Here is a 15522-nt window from a genome sequence, read left to right as displayed (position 1 = left end):
AAAGCCTGGTAGGTGCTCAGGGTGCTGATGGAGGAAGATTTCTTACACAGAGATTAACATATAAAAGTAAAAAAGTTAATTTTATCCTTTAGAAGGACAGAGAGAATGGGAGAGACAGATGGGGGGGCACAGAAAGCAGGGAGATAGCATGCCATCCCAAAGAAAGAGAAGGGAGATGCCAGCAGCCAGGCTAAGTGGCTTGCTGCTTTTATGGGGACAAAGAGAAAGAAAAAAATAGTAATTGTTGTAATTAGCAGGTAGCTGCAAGATGTCAGGTTGGCTGTCTTTCTTGTTTCTTCCGTTCCTAGAGACTTGTTATCTCTGATGGTTGGCTGTCTTTCTTGTTTCTTCTGTTCCTGGAGACTTGGTTATCTCTGAGACGTGGCCAGACTTATCACAGGGGATGGGAGTTTGCCCCTGAGACATGGTTTTGGGCAGGAAACTAAGGCCAGGAGTCTACCCTGCTGCTGTCTGCTCAGGAGCTTTTGGGGAACTCCTTGAGGCTATAGAAACAAATTCTGTAGGCCATGAGCTAGTGAATGTAAAGAGAAAAGTTTACATTTCCTTTCCATCTTTTGGCTCTTTTCAGATGTTTGTGAAACAGAATCCCAGCAGGTTGTCTGTCAGCAGAGAGAGCAGGGAGAAAGCTCATAGGATTGATCTTTAGCTGTTATTATAAAATTATGAAATTAGATACATTCCTGTTATTTCAGCAAGGCCGTCCTTACAGAAACAGTACAGAATTTAGAGTCAAGAAATTTGTGATCCTGTCCCAACTCCATTATGGTTAGCTGCGTGACCTTGAACTAGTCACACAGCCTGTCTGAGCCAATTACTTTATCAAGTGAGAGAAATATCTGCTTTGCTTATTTCAAGGTTGTTGTAAAAATGAATTGAAATAATCTATGAAGTTCTTTGAATTCTGGAACTACATACTAATTGAAACTTTTGGTAACTATTTGGTACAAAAATAAGACTGTATTTAATTGATTTTAAGAAATATATGTATATAAAGATATATTTTTAAAAAATATTTTATCTTCTCTGAAATTAGATGCACTTTATAATCTATGGCATCTTAGCTCAATGAAATATAGTAGTAATATTTTGTTAAGCTTCTTGTAATGCCCAGGAATATGGCCACCACTAGGACCCAGAAGACTCCTGTAGACGCCTGTGAAACTGATAGTCACACCTTGGAACGTCCAAAGTGATAGACCCATGGCTCTAAAATATAGATGAGAAGAAATTATTCACATCAACTCCCTACCTTCAAACAAGCAAAATATTAGTATCCTTGTTCCCAAAATGTGAAACTGAGTTAAGCCTAGATGAATTTACCAATATGGAGTAAGCCAATACATTCTAAGAGTTTAATGGACTGGAAAATGTTTTCCAAAATTTAAAGCTCGACCTCCTACTGGGGCCATTCATTGATTTGACACACTGCTCAGATGCCTGGGGATGTCATTCAAGGGCACAGCCTCAGAAATACACCAAAGATCAGAGGCAATATCTAGTCTGTTTTTTAAGCCAAGTGTCACTTAGATCCTTGACTCTGAATATGGGGCCATGGAACTGTTAGCACAACCATAAGAATTGTTTATTTTGGAGAAAAATCATGCAATAGAACATTTTGTAATTATAACCTTGGGATATACATATACCTATATATGTACATATATGTATATGTGTATACACACACCCCTCCATACACACAAGTAATATGACTTTAGAGAGGGGAAGACAACTAGGTATAGGGGATTATGGTGTATGGTGTGTGTGATTGTAAGACAAAAAGAGGGCAGTTCATTTATGGAGAGTTATGGATAGATGCTGACTATAGTTGAAATATAGTATATGTTCCTTTTGGATTTCTTTCTCATATGTGTTTGATTTGAGGCCGAGATGTTCATGCTATTCCCCAATTTCCACCAAGTTACCTTCACCAAGGGGCATTTGCCCTTACAAACATCAACCTCAAGAGATTAGAAACCTCTAAAATGTTCCTGGTTTCCATGGGTAACCTTTAATGGGTAAAGTGGAATATATGGGGTTGAACCTTACAAAATTGCCAATACATTGCCAATGATTGACTAACAAAAATGACAGTTTCGTATAATTCTTCCTAATAACTGAACAGATGTAAAAACAGCCAGGGGTTGTGGCTCATGCCTGTAATCCCAGTTACTTGGGAGGCTGATGCCAGAGAATTGCTTGATCCTGGAAGTTCTAGGCTGCAGTGAGCTATGATTGTGCCACTGCACAGCCTGGGTGACAGAGCAAGACCCCCATCTCTTAAAAATTGTATTAAATATAATTATATAAAATAAAATAAAAACAGTATTGTACAAATGTGAAAAAAAAAACTGAAATATTTAAATAAAAGAAGGAAAGGGGGAAAAAAAGGTTTAAATAAGAAGAGCGAACAACCAGGGTCACTGAACTCATTTTCTCTTTTAGGAGCAGCATCAAGGTACCTATTAATTGAAATATATGTTTGTGTATGTGTGTTCTTCAGTGAACTCTGTTCAGGTTCTATTAGTGAGAACTCTGTTCTCTCATAAGGGAAAAGAATGCGGAAGAAGGAAAGGGAAGAGAAACGGTGATCCAAGGCCTTAATCTGATTTAGGTCTTTCTCTCAGGGCGATGGGGCCTTCCAGGCTTCTGTTTATTCTAAGAACTTACGAAGTAAGCTGCATGGTTACTTCAACTTCCTGATTTAACTGTTGTGGTTCCTGTATCCCATTATGACAGAGATCTCAGAGTATAAAACCATACTTGATATTATTTTGTATCATTGTACTGTGCACAATTCTAAGTGCATAGTAGATGCTCAGTAAGTTAATAGAATGTCGTGCTTTAGAAGAAAGCTCTAAGGAAATACATAGAATCCACGTAGTCTTACTTTTCCCATTCTTCCTTCTTCCTAGTTGTTGGTTTTGTTTTGTTTTGTTTTTGACCTTTAGATGCTTGTTCTTGTTTAGGAAAAAAACTAAGGCCTCACTTGGGGTTTGGAATTGGCACTGGGATCTAGCTTAAGATGTTTCCGCATAAACCCCAAACAGATGGCTGGATAGTGTTTGCCAGTAGCCTCAGACCCGACAAGTGGATATGGAGATTTTCAAAGAAGCTGCCTTCTTTGAAAGATTTTCAAAGAAACGGGTATAAGGGGAAGATGGGCAAAGATTTTAAAAACCTCTTTTGGATCACTAACCAGGCACGAATAGTGTCTTTGTATTGTGTAGCATAGCTAACCTAACAAAATAAAACATTGTCCCAGCTCTGGAGGGACAAAATTGATCCATATTAGCTGTATGAAACCCTCCTTTCATTCTCATGATTTACACAATTTCTATAAAACTTCTAATTCGTTTCCAGGATATTAGTGTAAAACAAACTTTATTTAGATTATCTTGTGAACTAAAATAAAATCTTAAGCCTCCCCCCACCCCATCGGCTGACTGAATGGACCCCCTCTTGGCCAAGGGGTAGATACCCTAAAACTGAGTTGCTGGTCCTAAGAAGAGAGGTCAGACATGCCTCATCATGCCCCCCTCCCTTCTCGTATATATCCTTTGTAACTCATTAACAGGCCTAAGGCTATGTAAGGCAAACCTGCCCGTCCTCAGTATACCTAACACATCACTTGAGTCTGGGTATATGTTGGGTGGCTTGTCTCCGATTAACAGACTTCTTTATCCTAACTTAAAGCATTCCAAGCCTTTAGACAAAGCTTCATTTCTTTAACCAATTACAAATCAAAGAGTCTTTAAACCCACCTATAACCTGTAAGCACACTCCCACCCTTGGGATGTCCCACCTTTTCAGGCCAAACCAATTTAAGCCTTCCATGTATTAATTTATGACTTTACACGTAACTCCTGTCTCCCTGAAAAGTATAAAACCAAACTGTAACCCAGCCTCAGCCAGTCCACTTGCTCAAGCCTTCTTGGGTGTGGCTCCAGGCCATGGTCCTCACATTTGGCTCAGAATAAACCTCTTTATTTTACAGAACTTGGCTTCTTTTCCGTTGACAATCTGAACTGGTCTTTTTTTCTAAGAGTGAACGCAAGTCAGAAAGGAATGTTGTAGGGGAGGACTTCTAATTGTGGCTATAACTGGTAACAAACTAGTCCTTCTGTAGTAAGCAACCACAAAACAACAACATGTATAAGGCAGCTGTTTTCAGGCTTTGGTCGACAGGCAGCACAAGATTCCTGTGCTAAGGTGAGCCCCATGATCACCTTGGCTCTCTTCCAGGGGAGAGTTTCCTGACTGCAGTGTAGTCAGCTGGAGTCTAAGCCAAGCACAGCAGTCCTGCTGAGCTAAGGAAACAGAGATCAGAGTTTGGGGCAACTGAAGCAGCTGGAATCTGTAGGACAGGGCACCAGAGAGGAGAGAGTTGCAAGGGGATGGGGAGAGAGGAGCAGAAGTATGTCTGTGTGTACCCAGAGAATCCATGGTCAGGCTGGAGTGTACATGTACAGACTGAACCATAAAGAACTTAATGAAGATGGCTGCTTCAGGATTGAGAATGGGAGAGAGATACTAGAGTCAGGCTGTACTGGGGGACATTGGCGGTCTAGTCTGGCCACTGTGGAAAGACCTCGTTAACATCTTACTAACATCCTAAGCATCCAGCTAAGACACAGAAAGTCTGTGTTTTGGGGGTAAGGACAATGCTCTCAAGCAAGGTCTGTACATTTTTTTCCTATAAAGGACCAGTTATTATTACTAATCAGTAATAATTTTAGGCCCTGTGAACCATACTGTATGTGTCACAATTACTCAGCTTTGCTGTTATAGAGCAGAAGCAGCTATAGACAATATGTAAACTAATGGGTGTGGCTGTGTGCCAATATAACTTTATTGCAAAAAAAAGCAGATGGCCAGATTTAGGCCACGGCTGTAGTTTGCTCTACTATGTGCTAAAACAAGTTAATTAACTCATTCTTTCATTCGTCTAACCACGTATTCAATAAACATTTACTGAATGCCAGACCCTATTCTAAGAGCTGGGAGACAGCTCCAAGAAAAAGATCCAGTCCCTTTCCTCAGGGAGCTCACGGGCGAGTTAGCATGACAGCTGCATTAGCAAACAGTTTCATTATAATTTGGTAAATGAGTGTGGGTTACGATACTGTCAGCATAAGACAAGATATAGAGGGTAAGGGACAAATGAAATTAGTGGGAGTTGAGGAAGGGTACCATATATCAGAGTTCTTGGTTGCAAGCAACCGAAAACTGTGGCTGATGTAAGCAGGAAAAGAGTCTATCAAAAGGTGTGGAAAACTCGTTGGATTGGCCGAAGACTGTAAACTTGGCTTGGAAAATAGGTAGGAACCACAGGACCCAGCCGTCTTGAACAGAGCCAGGGTCACACGATGGATCTGGTTAGGTTGCTGCAGTTGGCAGCATCACCACTGAATTGGGATGTGCCTGCCTCTGGGCTTGTATCAAATTTGTATTGTCTACATGCCACTCTGGCATGCATTCGAGGCCCTTGCACCTTTTAGCATTCCCTCAAGATTCTAACACCCATTGACAAAGCCTGGATGTTAGGTTTTGTCCTCTAGGAGTGATGGAAAGAGAGTATTTTTTCCCTTCTCAAAAAAGAAAGAGGTTTTAGATATTGACTGGCCAAAAAATAATGAACATACCTATCATAAAGGTGTCCTGGCAAAAGAATTTGTGTTCTTTATCTTTGGATTCGGTGATTGCCACTAGGCATAAATGCTTGTTGAACCAAATCCAAGATAATGGTTGAGCTCAGTGACTTAGCTGTCACTATTCCAGCCCCTCCTTTTCCTTTTCCCCACCCTCTTCAGATGAGCAGAATGAAACTCACTATTGGCTAGACTTGTTGTTCCTTCTCCCCCTTCCTAAGTGCTTTTGCCCTGCAGCTCTTTTGCTAAGAGCCCTCCTTTCCAGCATAAGCTGTAGCTCACGACCACCCACTTCCATAGAAAGTCCTTTACTCACTCACTTTGTGGTTTTGATGGGTAACCCGTCAGAATAGGTTTAGAGAACAGAAGTTACTGTTTTAGAGGGCTGTCGTATCTCCTTGCGATCAGCTATCAGCTGCTTGAGGGCAGTGGTGCTGTCTTGCTCTTCCTTGCAACCTCAGGCTCTAGGATGGGCCCAGCACAGAGTACTCTGTACATGTTCCCAACAATGCTGGCCCCTGACTTTGTGGAACACGCCAGAGGTATGTTGTGGCCGATAACTTCCACGCTAAGCTTCTGCTCAGCACAGGGAGGAATGCTAATCTCCCTTAAGCACATTTCTCCTTCTCCTTCTTCTTTTTTTTTTTCTCACTCTGTCACCCTGGCTGGAGTGCAGTGGCGTCATCATAGCTCACTGCAACCTCAAACTCCTGGGCTCGGGCAATCCTCCTGCCTCTGCCTCCCAAGTGATGTGCTCCACAATGCATGGCTAATTTTTCTATTTTTAGTAGAGATGGGATCTGGCTCTTGCTCAGGCTGGTCTCAAACTCCTGAGCTCAAGCAATCCTCCCACCTCAGCCTCCCAGAGTGCTAGGATTACAAGCGCAAGCCACTGTGCCCAAAGCACACTTCTCGAGTCACTCTGCTCTTAAACCTTCAGCAGCTTCTCATTTCGCCTTGAACTCTTCTCTGTAGCTTTTAAGGTCCATCAGTCCTTTCCCCTCTATTTCAGCAGTAGCCATCTCTGCTCTCGTTCGGCTGCCCAGAAACAAGCCTCACTGAGGTCTGATTCTGATTCTCAGTCATCAAGGACATCCTCACTTTTCCCTTCCAGCGGTCCAGTCCTTCTGATCCAAGAAACCTGCCCTGTCCCCATCCCTTATGGTCCCAGCCCTTGAAGATCTTCCCATGGCTGAGCTGTCATACACTTTAGTGTGTCCTTCAGCAGGCAGTTATTCACTTGTGTCCCCAACAAGATCGTGAGCTGCTTGAGGTTGCTGTATCAAAGGTTGCCGGGTGCATTTCCAGACACAGGGCTCATGAGGGTGTGTTAGAGGACTGACACAAGGCGTACCTCCTTCTCTGACCCCCTCTTACCAGCCAGTTGCATTCTCCACCTCTAAATTTTAGTAGTTACGGGATACTGAGAAAGAAGTATCTGTCTGAAAAATGGCAACCCAAACAAAGACTTCAGTGAAATTTTTAGTGTCTCTTGGTCAATCCTGCTGCTGATATTGAGTCACCACTCATTTGTGGTGATTCTAAGCCTCACTTTATGATTCACATTCTAAAAATGGGGTGAGGTTTTTACTGAGAAACTAATTCCAGTGTGAACTTAGCCTCACAATTATTAGGTTCTTCTGTGGGTTTGCAGTTGCTAGCACAGCACTTCTCAAGGTCTACTGTCTTATGGATCATTGGATGTGGCTGCCCCTTGGCAAATACCTAGAACCCATTGCACAGGGCTGTGCAATAGCCTAGGGGGTTCCCTGTAATAAATTTGTTCTAGGAGGCTTTCTTAGGACTATTGATTACTTGTAACCAGCCCATGTCTGATCTGGCCCCAGTCCTGTAGCTCTTTGCTGCGTTTTCCTGATCGTGAAGTATATGTCTGTGCTTCCCTCTCCAGACAAAAAACATCTCAAAGGTGGGGCCGTTTCCAAATATGGTCATTTGCTCAATGAATGCTCGTTCACTCACTCACTCATTCATTCATTCATTCATTCACCAAGTGTATGTGAAATGTCTATATGCCAGGCACTGGGCAAGGCGTTCAGGATCCAGAAAAGAGCAGCACCAAAGCCCTGGCATTAAGGACACACAGGGCCCTAGGTAAGCACAGAGGTGATGACAGTGCAGGTGCCTTCACAGGGCTGGCTGCAGGGAGCAGGGGGCGAACATGGCTGTCTGGATGAGAGGTCCTGTTGACCCCTCCCTCCTCTTCATTCAGGCAGTGTGACGCTTGTGACTTATGACCTTGCCGGAGAGGGTGGGGTGGCCTCAGGCTCTCTTCTTTCTCACCAGGAGGGGGTACAAAGAGATGGATAAGCTCAAGAAGAGTAGATTCTTCTTCCATTCATGCTTTCTGAATACTGGTCTTGATTCCTCAGCCAGAAGGTACCCGTATCTATAAAGAGGAGGTTTCAGAATCTGCCACTGGGCTCTGTAACTGAGCACATGACTCCACTCAGCATCTAGAACTGCTCTGACAATGACTGAAAAGGGAAATCACTAAAACCAGAATGTATACATGACAGAAATGGGGTAGTTTCATGAAATATGCATCCTAGTCCCAAGACTTCCACTAACAAACTGTGCTACCTTGGGTGAGTCATTTAACACTAGCAGCAGTGACGGTGATGGCTCACATTTGTAAAAGGCTTGGGATGGGGCCTGGCACATAGAAAGCCCTCTGTAAGGTCACCTGCTATTATTATCATTGTCATTGTTACAGAGGGTTTATTATGCCTGGTACTAAGCATTTGACATACATCATCTCATTTAATCCTAGAATTATGAAGGGAGTTTTATTATTCTTGCTGTACAAGGGTGAATTTAGGCTTACAAGAGATTAAAGTATGAGTCTAAGATTGTACAGGACTCAAACCTGGACAGTCTAATCCCCTTGTTCCTGTGCTCTCAGTCTCTGTTGTTACACTTGATTTCCTTGTTATGGGTGCAGTTTCTCATCTGTAAAACTTGAAAGCCGGACTATTGATCTTTAAAATCCTCTAGTTCTTGGCCGGGTGCAATGGCTCACACTTGTAATCCGAACGCTCTTGAAGGCTGAGGTGGGAAGATCACTTGAGGCCAAGAGCTCAAGACCAGCCTGTATAAAATAAATAAATAAATAAATAAAGACCCTCCAGTTTTAAAATTTCTAGGTATTTCCCCATTACCATCACCTTTTCCTTCTCTTCTTCCCCTGTGCCCTCTCCCACCCCACTTACTCATGAATTTTGCTGGGTTCGTCATCACGGGATCGGCAGGATGTTTTCCCCACTGAGTTATGACCCTGCATGTGTCAGCACATGGACTTGTATCGTGGCTTTTTTGTTTTATTTGGAGAAGGCAGGAGGGCTGGTTTACATGCTGCTGTATGCGAGAGGGGGAATCTGACTCTTCAATTTTACTGTCTTATCTTGGCCTGCAGCCATTACCACATTGAGTGACACTAACACTTGACAGGGCTTGAGAAAGGTGTCACCGGCAGAAGCCCATGGGAATCAGCTCTTGGTGTTTGTGGGCTCTGCACTGCTCTCTGTTAAGGTCTGGTTTAGGAGACCTGCGCTCTCCAGGCTGTTTGCACACATCCAGTCCTGTGATTGGTAAGGATCTTAACAGAAGGACTAAACTTACGGGCTTTCCATCCTATGTTGTGCTTGGGTATTCTGGCAAACTTCCACGCAGTTTCCCAGGATATTTCATTATAGTTCCCTTATAATTGATATTTGTAAAGTCCTTTGGTTGGGTAGTAGTCTATATGTACACTATAGTCTGCAGTATTTTTTGTGGCTGTGACCCAAAGGTTAGAGTGTTTTGGCAGCAGGAGACCTGGGTTCAAGGGTTGGATCTATCACTTCCTAGCTTGGTGCATCTAAAACACCTGCTTATTATGGCTTCTTCCTGATTATTCTTTAGGTGGGATCTATTATGAAAAAAAAAGCGTGAGTTTGTTACTATCCTGAGATTCATGAATTCTTCCACTTAGAAACCTGGAGGAAGCATTTTAGGAACCTTAGGCCAGGTTCCAAATAAGGGCCAGGAAACACTGAAAGTGTTGGATAAGTCAATTTCTCTCATCCCAGATTTCTTCATCTGTAAAAGAATTATATTTAATAGTACTACCTGCCCCACTCAACTAAAATGCCTACTGATTCAAATGGAAGTATGGCATGAAAATGTTTCTGAAAATTATAAATTCTATATAAACATTAATTTTTTTTAGGAAGTATCATATAGCAAAACAAGTTGTTTTAATCACCAAAAAAGCAAAAGCTATTAGAACTTTCTACTGTGTTTTTCCTTAGTATAGATTATTTACTACAGATAATAACCTATAGTAAAATTTCCTTAACTTTTTATTGTGCACCAATTGGAAGACTATGAGTTAAATGGTTCTAGACACTATCTGAATATTGTGTGTATTCAGTTATTAAGAATTGATATTGTTCAAGGAGTATAGTAGCTGTTTTGTGGAAGCACATTTATTTTGTATTAATTCAGATTTTATTCATTATTAGATCAAGAGTTAGGTTCAAGTTGTAAAAAGACATCGATAGCATTAACTAAATTTAAAGTCAATTAACTATTCTAATGTATACATAGAATGTAATTACAGTGTGAGTAAAGGGTAGATCTTTATATACTAATTCAAATTAGCCTAGATTGAAAATATGTTTCTATCACTGGCATTTTTCACTAAAGCAAATATTCCCTATCCTCTTACTGCAAATGAACAAGATGACTCCATTTCTATTTTTCTTGATTGGTAAACCATGCTTGGAGATACCATCTGGAGAGTGTTGGATTTCTGCCAAAGATTTAAATCAGGCCTGAAAAGAGTTACCTGCCTAAGGCAAGAAACTGCACTGATTTAATAGAAAAGAACATGCTTTTATTTCACCATTGGTAAGAGAGAGTGAAAGTACTTTGAAAAGTTTTAATATTTGTTTTACAATGATAGCACCATATCATAGATAACAGTATTTCTAAAATATAATAATTGGGAAAATTAGGGAATCTAATTGCTGAAATTTGTGTAATTATTTACAAGTTTGATATGAAGGCTTATCCAGAGCTCTTGATGCTAAATGCAGATCTTTCAGTATAAAAGGTGGGGCAAAACAGGAGCATAGAGAGGTAAGGCAAGCTTGAAACCACCTCAGGCTCCTGTGAGTAGTGCCAAAAGCCCTAGACCTGTGTGGGTAGGGTATAATGCAATGATTGTCCTTTGTAATTTGTTTTTTTTTTTTTTTAAACAGATTTCTGCTTGACAGATTAACCAAAAGTAAGAGGGGCTAATCTGTGTACATTCTGAGGATTGTTCTTGGCAAGACCCTTGTAACAGACCTTAGGCCCAAGTCTGCTGTGCTACCATACCTCTGCCTCACCCCAGACGTTATTCTGGGGTCCACCTGAGCTCAGCAGCGTGAAGATGACCAGCACCTTCCTAGCATGACGACTTTGGAACATGTGATTGCTACCCACCAGTCAGAGTGGGTCTCCTTCAATGAAGAGCCACTCTTTGCTGCCCCTTCCGAGGGTAAGGAGTGCCTTCATTTCCTAAAGTGAAGAGAGTGGCAAAGAGCTGTGCCTGTTATGGCTTCTACTTGATCATTCTTTGAATGAGATCTTAACATAGAAAAAAAGAGTTTGTCACTTTCCTGAGATGCATGAATTCTTCCACTTAGAAGCCTGAGGAAGCATTTTAGGAACCTTAAGTCCCTAAAAAAGGGCTCTTTTCTTCCAAGAAACAAAAACTAAATATTTACAAAGTGCTTTACTCTCAGCCTTTTAAAAGTATAGTTGATAAGACTGACAGGCTCTGGAGCCAGATTGCTTGGGCTCAACTCCTGGATCCACCACGCCTGAGTGATGTGCTTTTGGGTAGATTATTTATTTAATGCATAATTTCATTATCTGTACAATGGGGATGATTATAGTACCTATCTCACAGGTTGTTGTGAGCATTAAGGGAATTATTAACACACAGAAAGTGCTTAAAACAGTGCCTGGCATGTGGAAAGAGCTCAGTATTGTCATAGTCGATCATAACAAAGATGACTTCCAGGGAACTGATGCTCAGGGCTGAAGGTCAAGGAAGGGTCTGGGAGGTATTTGCAGAGCCATATCAGTTGGTTCTGTTCTGCAGCTGCTCGTGCCAACTGAAATCCCACCTTCATTTATAATACCTGGAAAGTATGAGTCTACGGGTGTACTGTCCAATATGGTAGCCATGTGGCTACTGAGCACCTCAACAAGTCTGAATTGAGATATGCTGTAAGTGTAACATACCTACAGTCAACCTAGTCTTTAAAAAATTTAAATATCTCATTAATAGTTTTTATATTGATTACATTCTGAATTGAAATATGTGTTGTTAAAAAGTTTCTCCTGTTTATTTTTACTTTATTTAATGTGGCTACTAGAAAATTTAAAATTATGTATGTGGCTCACCTTTTATTTTTCTTGGACAGTGATAATCTAGGGGTTTTGATTACAAGGAGGTGAACCAGTTTGTTTGGCTAGTGAGGGGAAAAAGGATTTTCATATTAGTTCTTTGATCTTTAAAGAGTTTTCATAGAGTACAATTAATTGACTTCCTTTGGTGTACAGTTGATGAATTTTAGCACCTGTATAGATTAGTTCATCCACCACCATAATCAGGATATACTTTTTTTTATTTTCAAAAGAATTTTTCAAAGACTGTTAAATGTTCTAAGACAAATACATTGAATACAATGCTACAAGAAGAGCCTCTATGTTCATTCAGCTGGTCACTAGTGCAGGGCTTGCACCTGGTGATCTGTGAATGCGTGTAGCTTGGACTACACAGAGTTTGAAATTTGAGTTTGCACGTCTTCAGACAGAAGGTGTCCTATTTAGCCACAGTCTCTACCAGTCTCTATTGCCTTTCACTTGTCTTGCTCAACTCAGTTATATTTCATACTTGACCTCTGTAGGCATTTTTATTTGTGACCCCCAAGTGCTGGAGCAGCCACTAGGATAAGAATAGTGAAGAAGGCTCCCAGCCTCAGCCTGCCTGGACACCAACTGGAGACATGTTGAGGTTGTAGCTTTTACACGTGATTAGGGAAACAATCCTGTAGTGTAGAGTTGGATGGGTGTAGCTGTTTCTTCTCCCCCACCCACTGTAATGGTGAGTCCTGTGGTCACCCCTTGCCCATCCTTAGCTTTTGCCTCCGTGAGACAGTTCTGAGGAGCAGCCTTCCTCACATAATGGTGGTCTCTGGTATCTGTTCCAGGGGGTACCGAAGAGCACCTCCCAGGATTGTCATCTTCCTCAGACCAGTCTGAGAACTCCTCAGGGGAGAACCACATGGTGGATGGAGGCTCTCAGGACCTTTCCCACTCGGAGCAGGATGACTCCTCTGAAAAGATGGGCCTCATCTCTGAAGCAGCCTCCCCACCTGGGAGCCCTGAGCAGTCCCCACCTGACCTGGCCTCGGCCATCAGCAACTGGGTTCAATTTGAAGATGAGACACCCTGGGCTAGCACATCACCACCTCATAAAGAAACAGGTGAGACAGGTGGGAGGCCAGGAAGGTGTGGGCTTGGGCATGTGCTCAGCAGGGATGCTTTTCCATGGGAGGTCTGTAGGGCTACCAGGATTCCATTCTACCTGCTTCAGAGCCCTGAAGCACCTGCCACATAAGAGACAGCAGACTGAGATCTCATCTGGTTTAATTTTAAAACTAGTTTTTGTTGACATAAGCATATAAAAAAAATTGTTATGTTCTGGGATATATTTCCAACCTTTTCCTCTTGTCTCTGGCTGTTGACCTGTCTCTGAAAGAATGCATATATATTTATCTATTAGGGATTGGGAATTACATTTACTTAGCGCCTAAATTGTAAGTTCCTTACTCATAGAAATGAATGTCTTTCAAGGTGTGGACCAGACTATTTCTAATAGAGTCACCAGTGGGACTTGTTAAACATGTATATTCTCATGTTCCAGGCTCTTGCATCCAAATCTTCGGGGGTGGGGGTGGTGGTTAATAGTACATCTCTTATTTTGTGGCATTTCAATGGCCAGAAGCTGCACTGGGGAGCTTAGTGAAGCCATAAGAGTTGTTAGTCCCCACCCTGGTGACCTGGCTACTTGCTTTGTTGTGCACTGAAGCATACTAAGGGTGATCAGTGATCAAAGGTAACCTTTGGGACTATTAGTTTTCTATCTGCTGCTTTAACAAATTACCACATTTAGTGGCTTAAACAGCATGAGTTTATCATATTACTATTCTGTATTTCAGGAGTCCATTATGGGTGTCACTGGGCTGTAGGGGAGAATGTTTCCTGGCCTTTTCCAGCTTCCAGAGGCTGCCCACATACCTTGGCACCTGGCTCCTTCCTCTTTGTCCAAAGCCAGGAATATTGTGGGGTTTTTTTTACCTTTCTTCTCTCTGTGCCTTTTTTCTGAAGTCACATCTTTTCTGACTTCTTCTGCCTCCATCTTTTATTAAGGACCTTTGTGGTCCTTACATTGGGCCTACCAGGTTAATTTCCCCATCTCAAGGTCCTTAACATAATCATACCTGCAAAGTCCCTTTTGTAAGGTAATATATTCACAGGTTCTGGGGATTGAGATGTGGATATTTTGGGGGGCAGGGCGTTATTCTGTCTGCTGGAGACCTACTAGCCAAAAACAGGATTGTTGTGTTTCTCTGTTGGTGGGTTAAATGTTACTCTAGTTTTACTTTTCAAAAACAGTTCATTTGTTTTTCAAACATGTTTTCAACACCAGTGAAAATTATTTTAAAGAAAATTTAGAACGTAATTCTATCATATAACAAATGTTTCCATTTTTACACAATAATTTGCACATTTACGTATGCGTTTTCACATTTAAGCATCAGATTTCTCCGTGAATTGTTGATGAGAGAGCCATGACACTCAAATCAGCGCGGAAGAAGTGACAGGTCCAGACAGGCGTCCCTTACTAAACACCTAACACTGGCAAGACATTGGACTAAGTGTTTATACATGTGGGAAAAAGTTACTGAACACTGGGCAGTGAGACAGCATAGAAATGTGTTCCTTATGTTTAATAAGACACATTTACTGCATACTTATTCTCAGTTTCTTTGCTCTACGCTTTAATCTCATCATCTCAGGTACTCCTTACAACAGTCATATGAGGAAGATATGTTACATGTGGAGGAGACTGAGGTCAACAGGTTTGGGAATTTGCCCTAGGTTGTATGCTAGGAAGTAGCCAGGGGAGCTTCAGCACCAGGCAGGGTGGCTCCAGAGTCTTGGAGCAGCCTAGGGATGAGCTGTGGTGTTTGCCTCGTTCTTCCTGCTGCTGTTGCTGTTGCTGCTCTGGTATCCTCTGCTCCCTCCTTACAGGGGAGGCAGGGAGACAGGGATGGAAGGGATGGGTGGGTGGTGTTTCTTCACTCAGTTGTCCTGAAATGGCCATGCCTTCAGGGCACTGATTATATTCATGTCATTCAGATTCTTTCACATCTTATTCATACCTTACCTTTAGCCTCAAAGATTTCCTGATTGCTCAAAACTATTTTTATGGCAGATGGGTCAATTTGCTTCAACTCTTCACTTATTTTTGCAAAACTAATTTCGAGGTTAGTCATCATCATGTTGCCCCCATCTGACTGAGGATCTTATCTTGTTATTGACAACGTTTTTGATATATTCCCTTTTTTTATTTTTTTAATTTATTTTTTTTTTTGAGACAGAGTCTCACTCATTGCCCAGGCTAGAGTACAGTGGCGTCACTCTAGCTCACAGCAACCTCAAACTCCTGGGCTCAAGCAATCCTACTGCCTCAGCCTCCCGAGTAGCTGGGACTACAGGCATGTGCCAC

The 15522-nt window shown here is 41.9% G+C and overlaps 1 protein-coding gene across 1 annotated transcript in view; it reads left to right on the top strand.

The window, feature by feature from the left end:
• The first annotated feature begins 10930 nt into the window (after nt 1-10930).
• Nucleotides 10931-15522, top strand: part of STON2 (stonin 2) — a 158197-nt gene continuing 153605 nt past the window's right edge. The window contains exons 1-2 of the mRNA XM_012656120.1: nt 10931-11214; nt 12938-13222. Coding sequence (XP_012511574.1) covers nt 11127-11214; nt 12938-13222 — 373 coding nt within the window. The 5' untranslated portion in view covers nt 10931-11126. The remainder of the gene's footprint in view (nt 11215-12937; nt 13223-15522) is intronic.

The sequence above is a fragment of the Propithecus coquereli genome, unplaced genomic scaffold, assembly GCF_000956105.1.
Source record: "Propithecus coquereli isolate 6110/MARCELLA unplaced genomic scaffold, Pcoq_1.0 Scaffold5, whole genome shotgun sequence".
In the NCBI taxonomy this organism is placed as follows: Eukaryota; Metazoa; Chordata; class Mammalia; order Primates; family Indriidae; genus Propithecus; species Propithecus coquereli.
The sequence above is the reverse complement of the archived record's forward strand: the minus strand, read 5'-3'. Positions and strand labels throughout refer to the sequence as shown.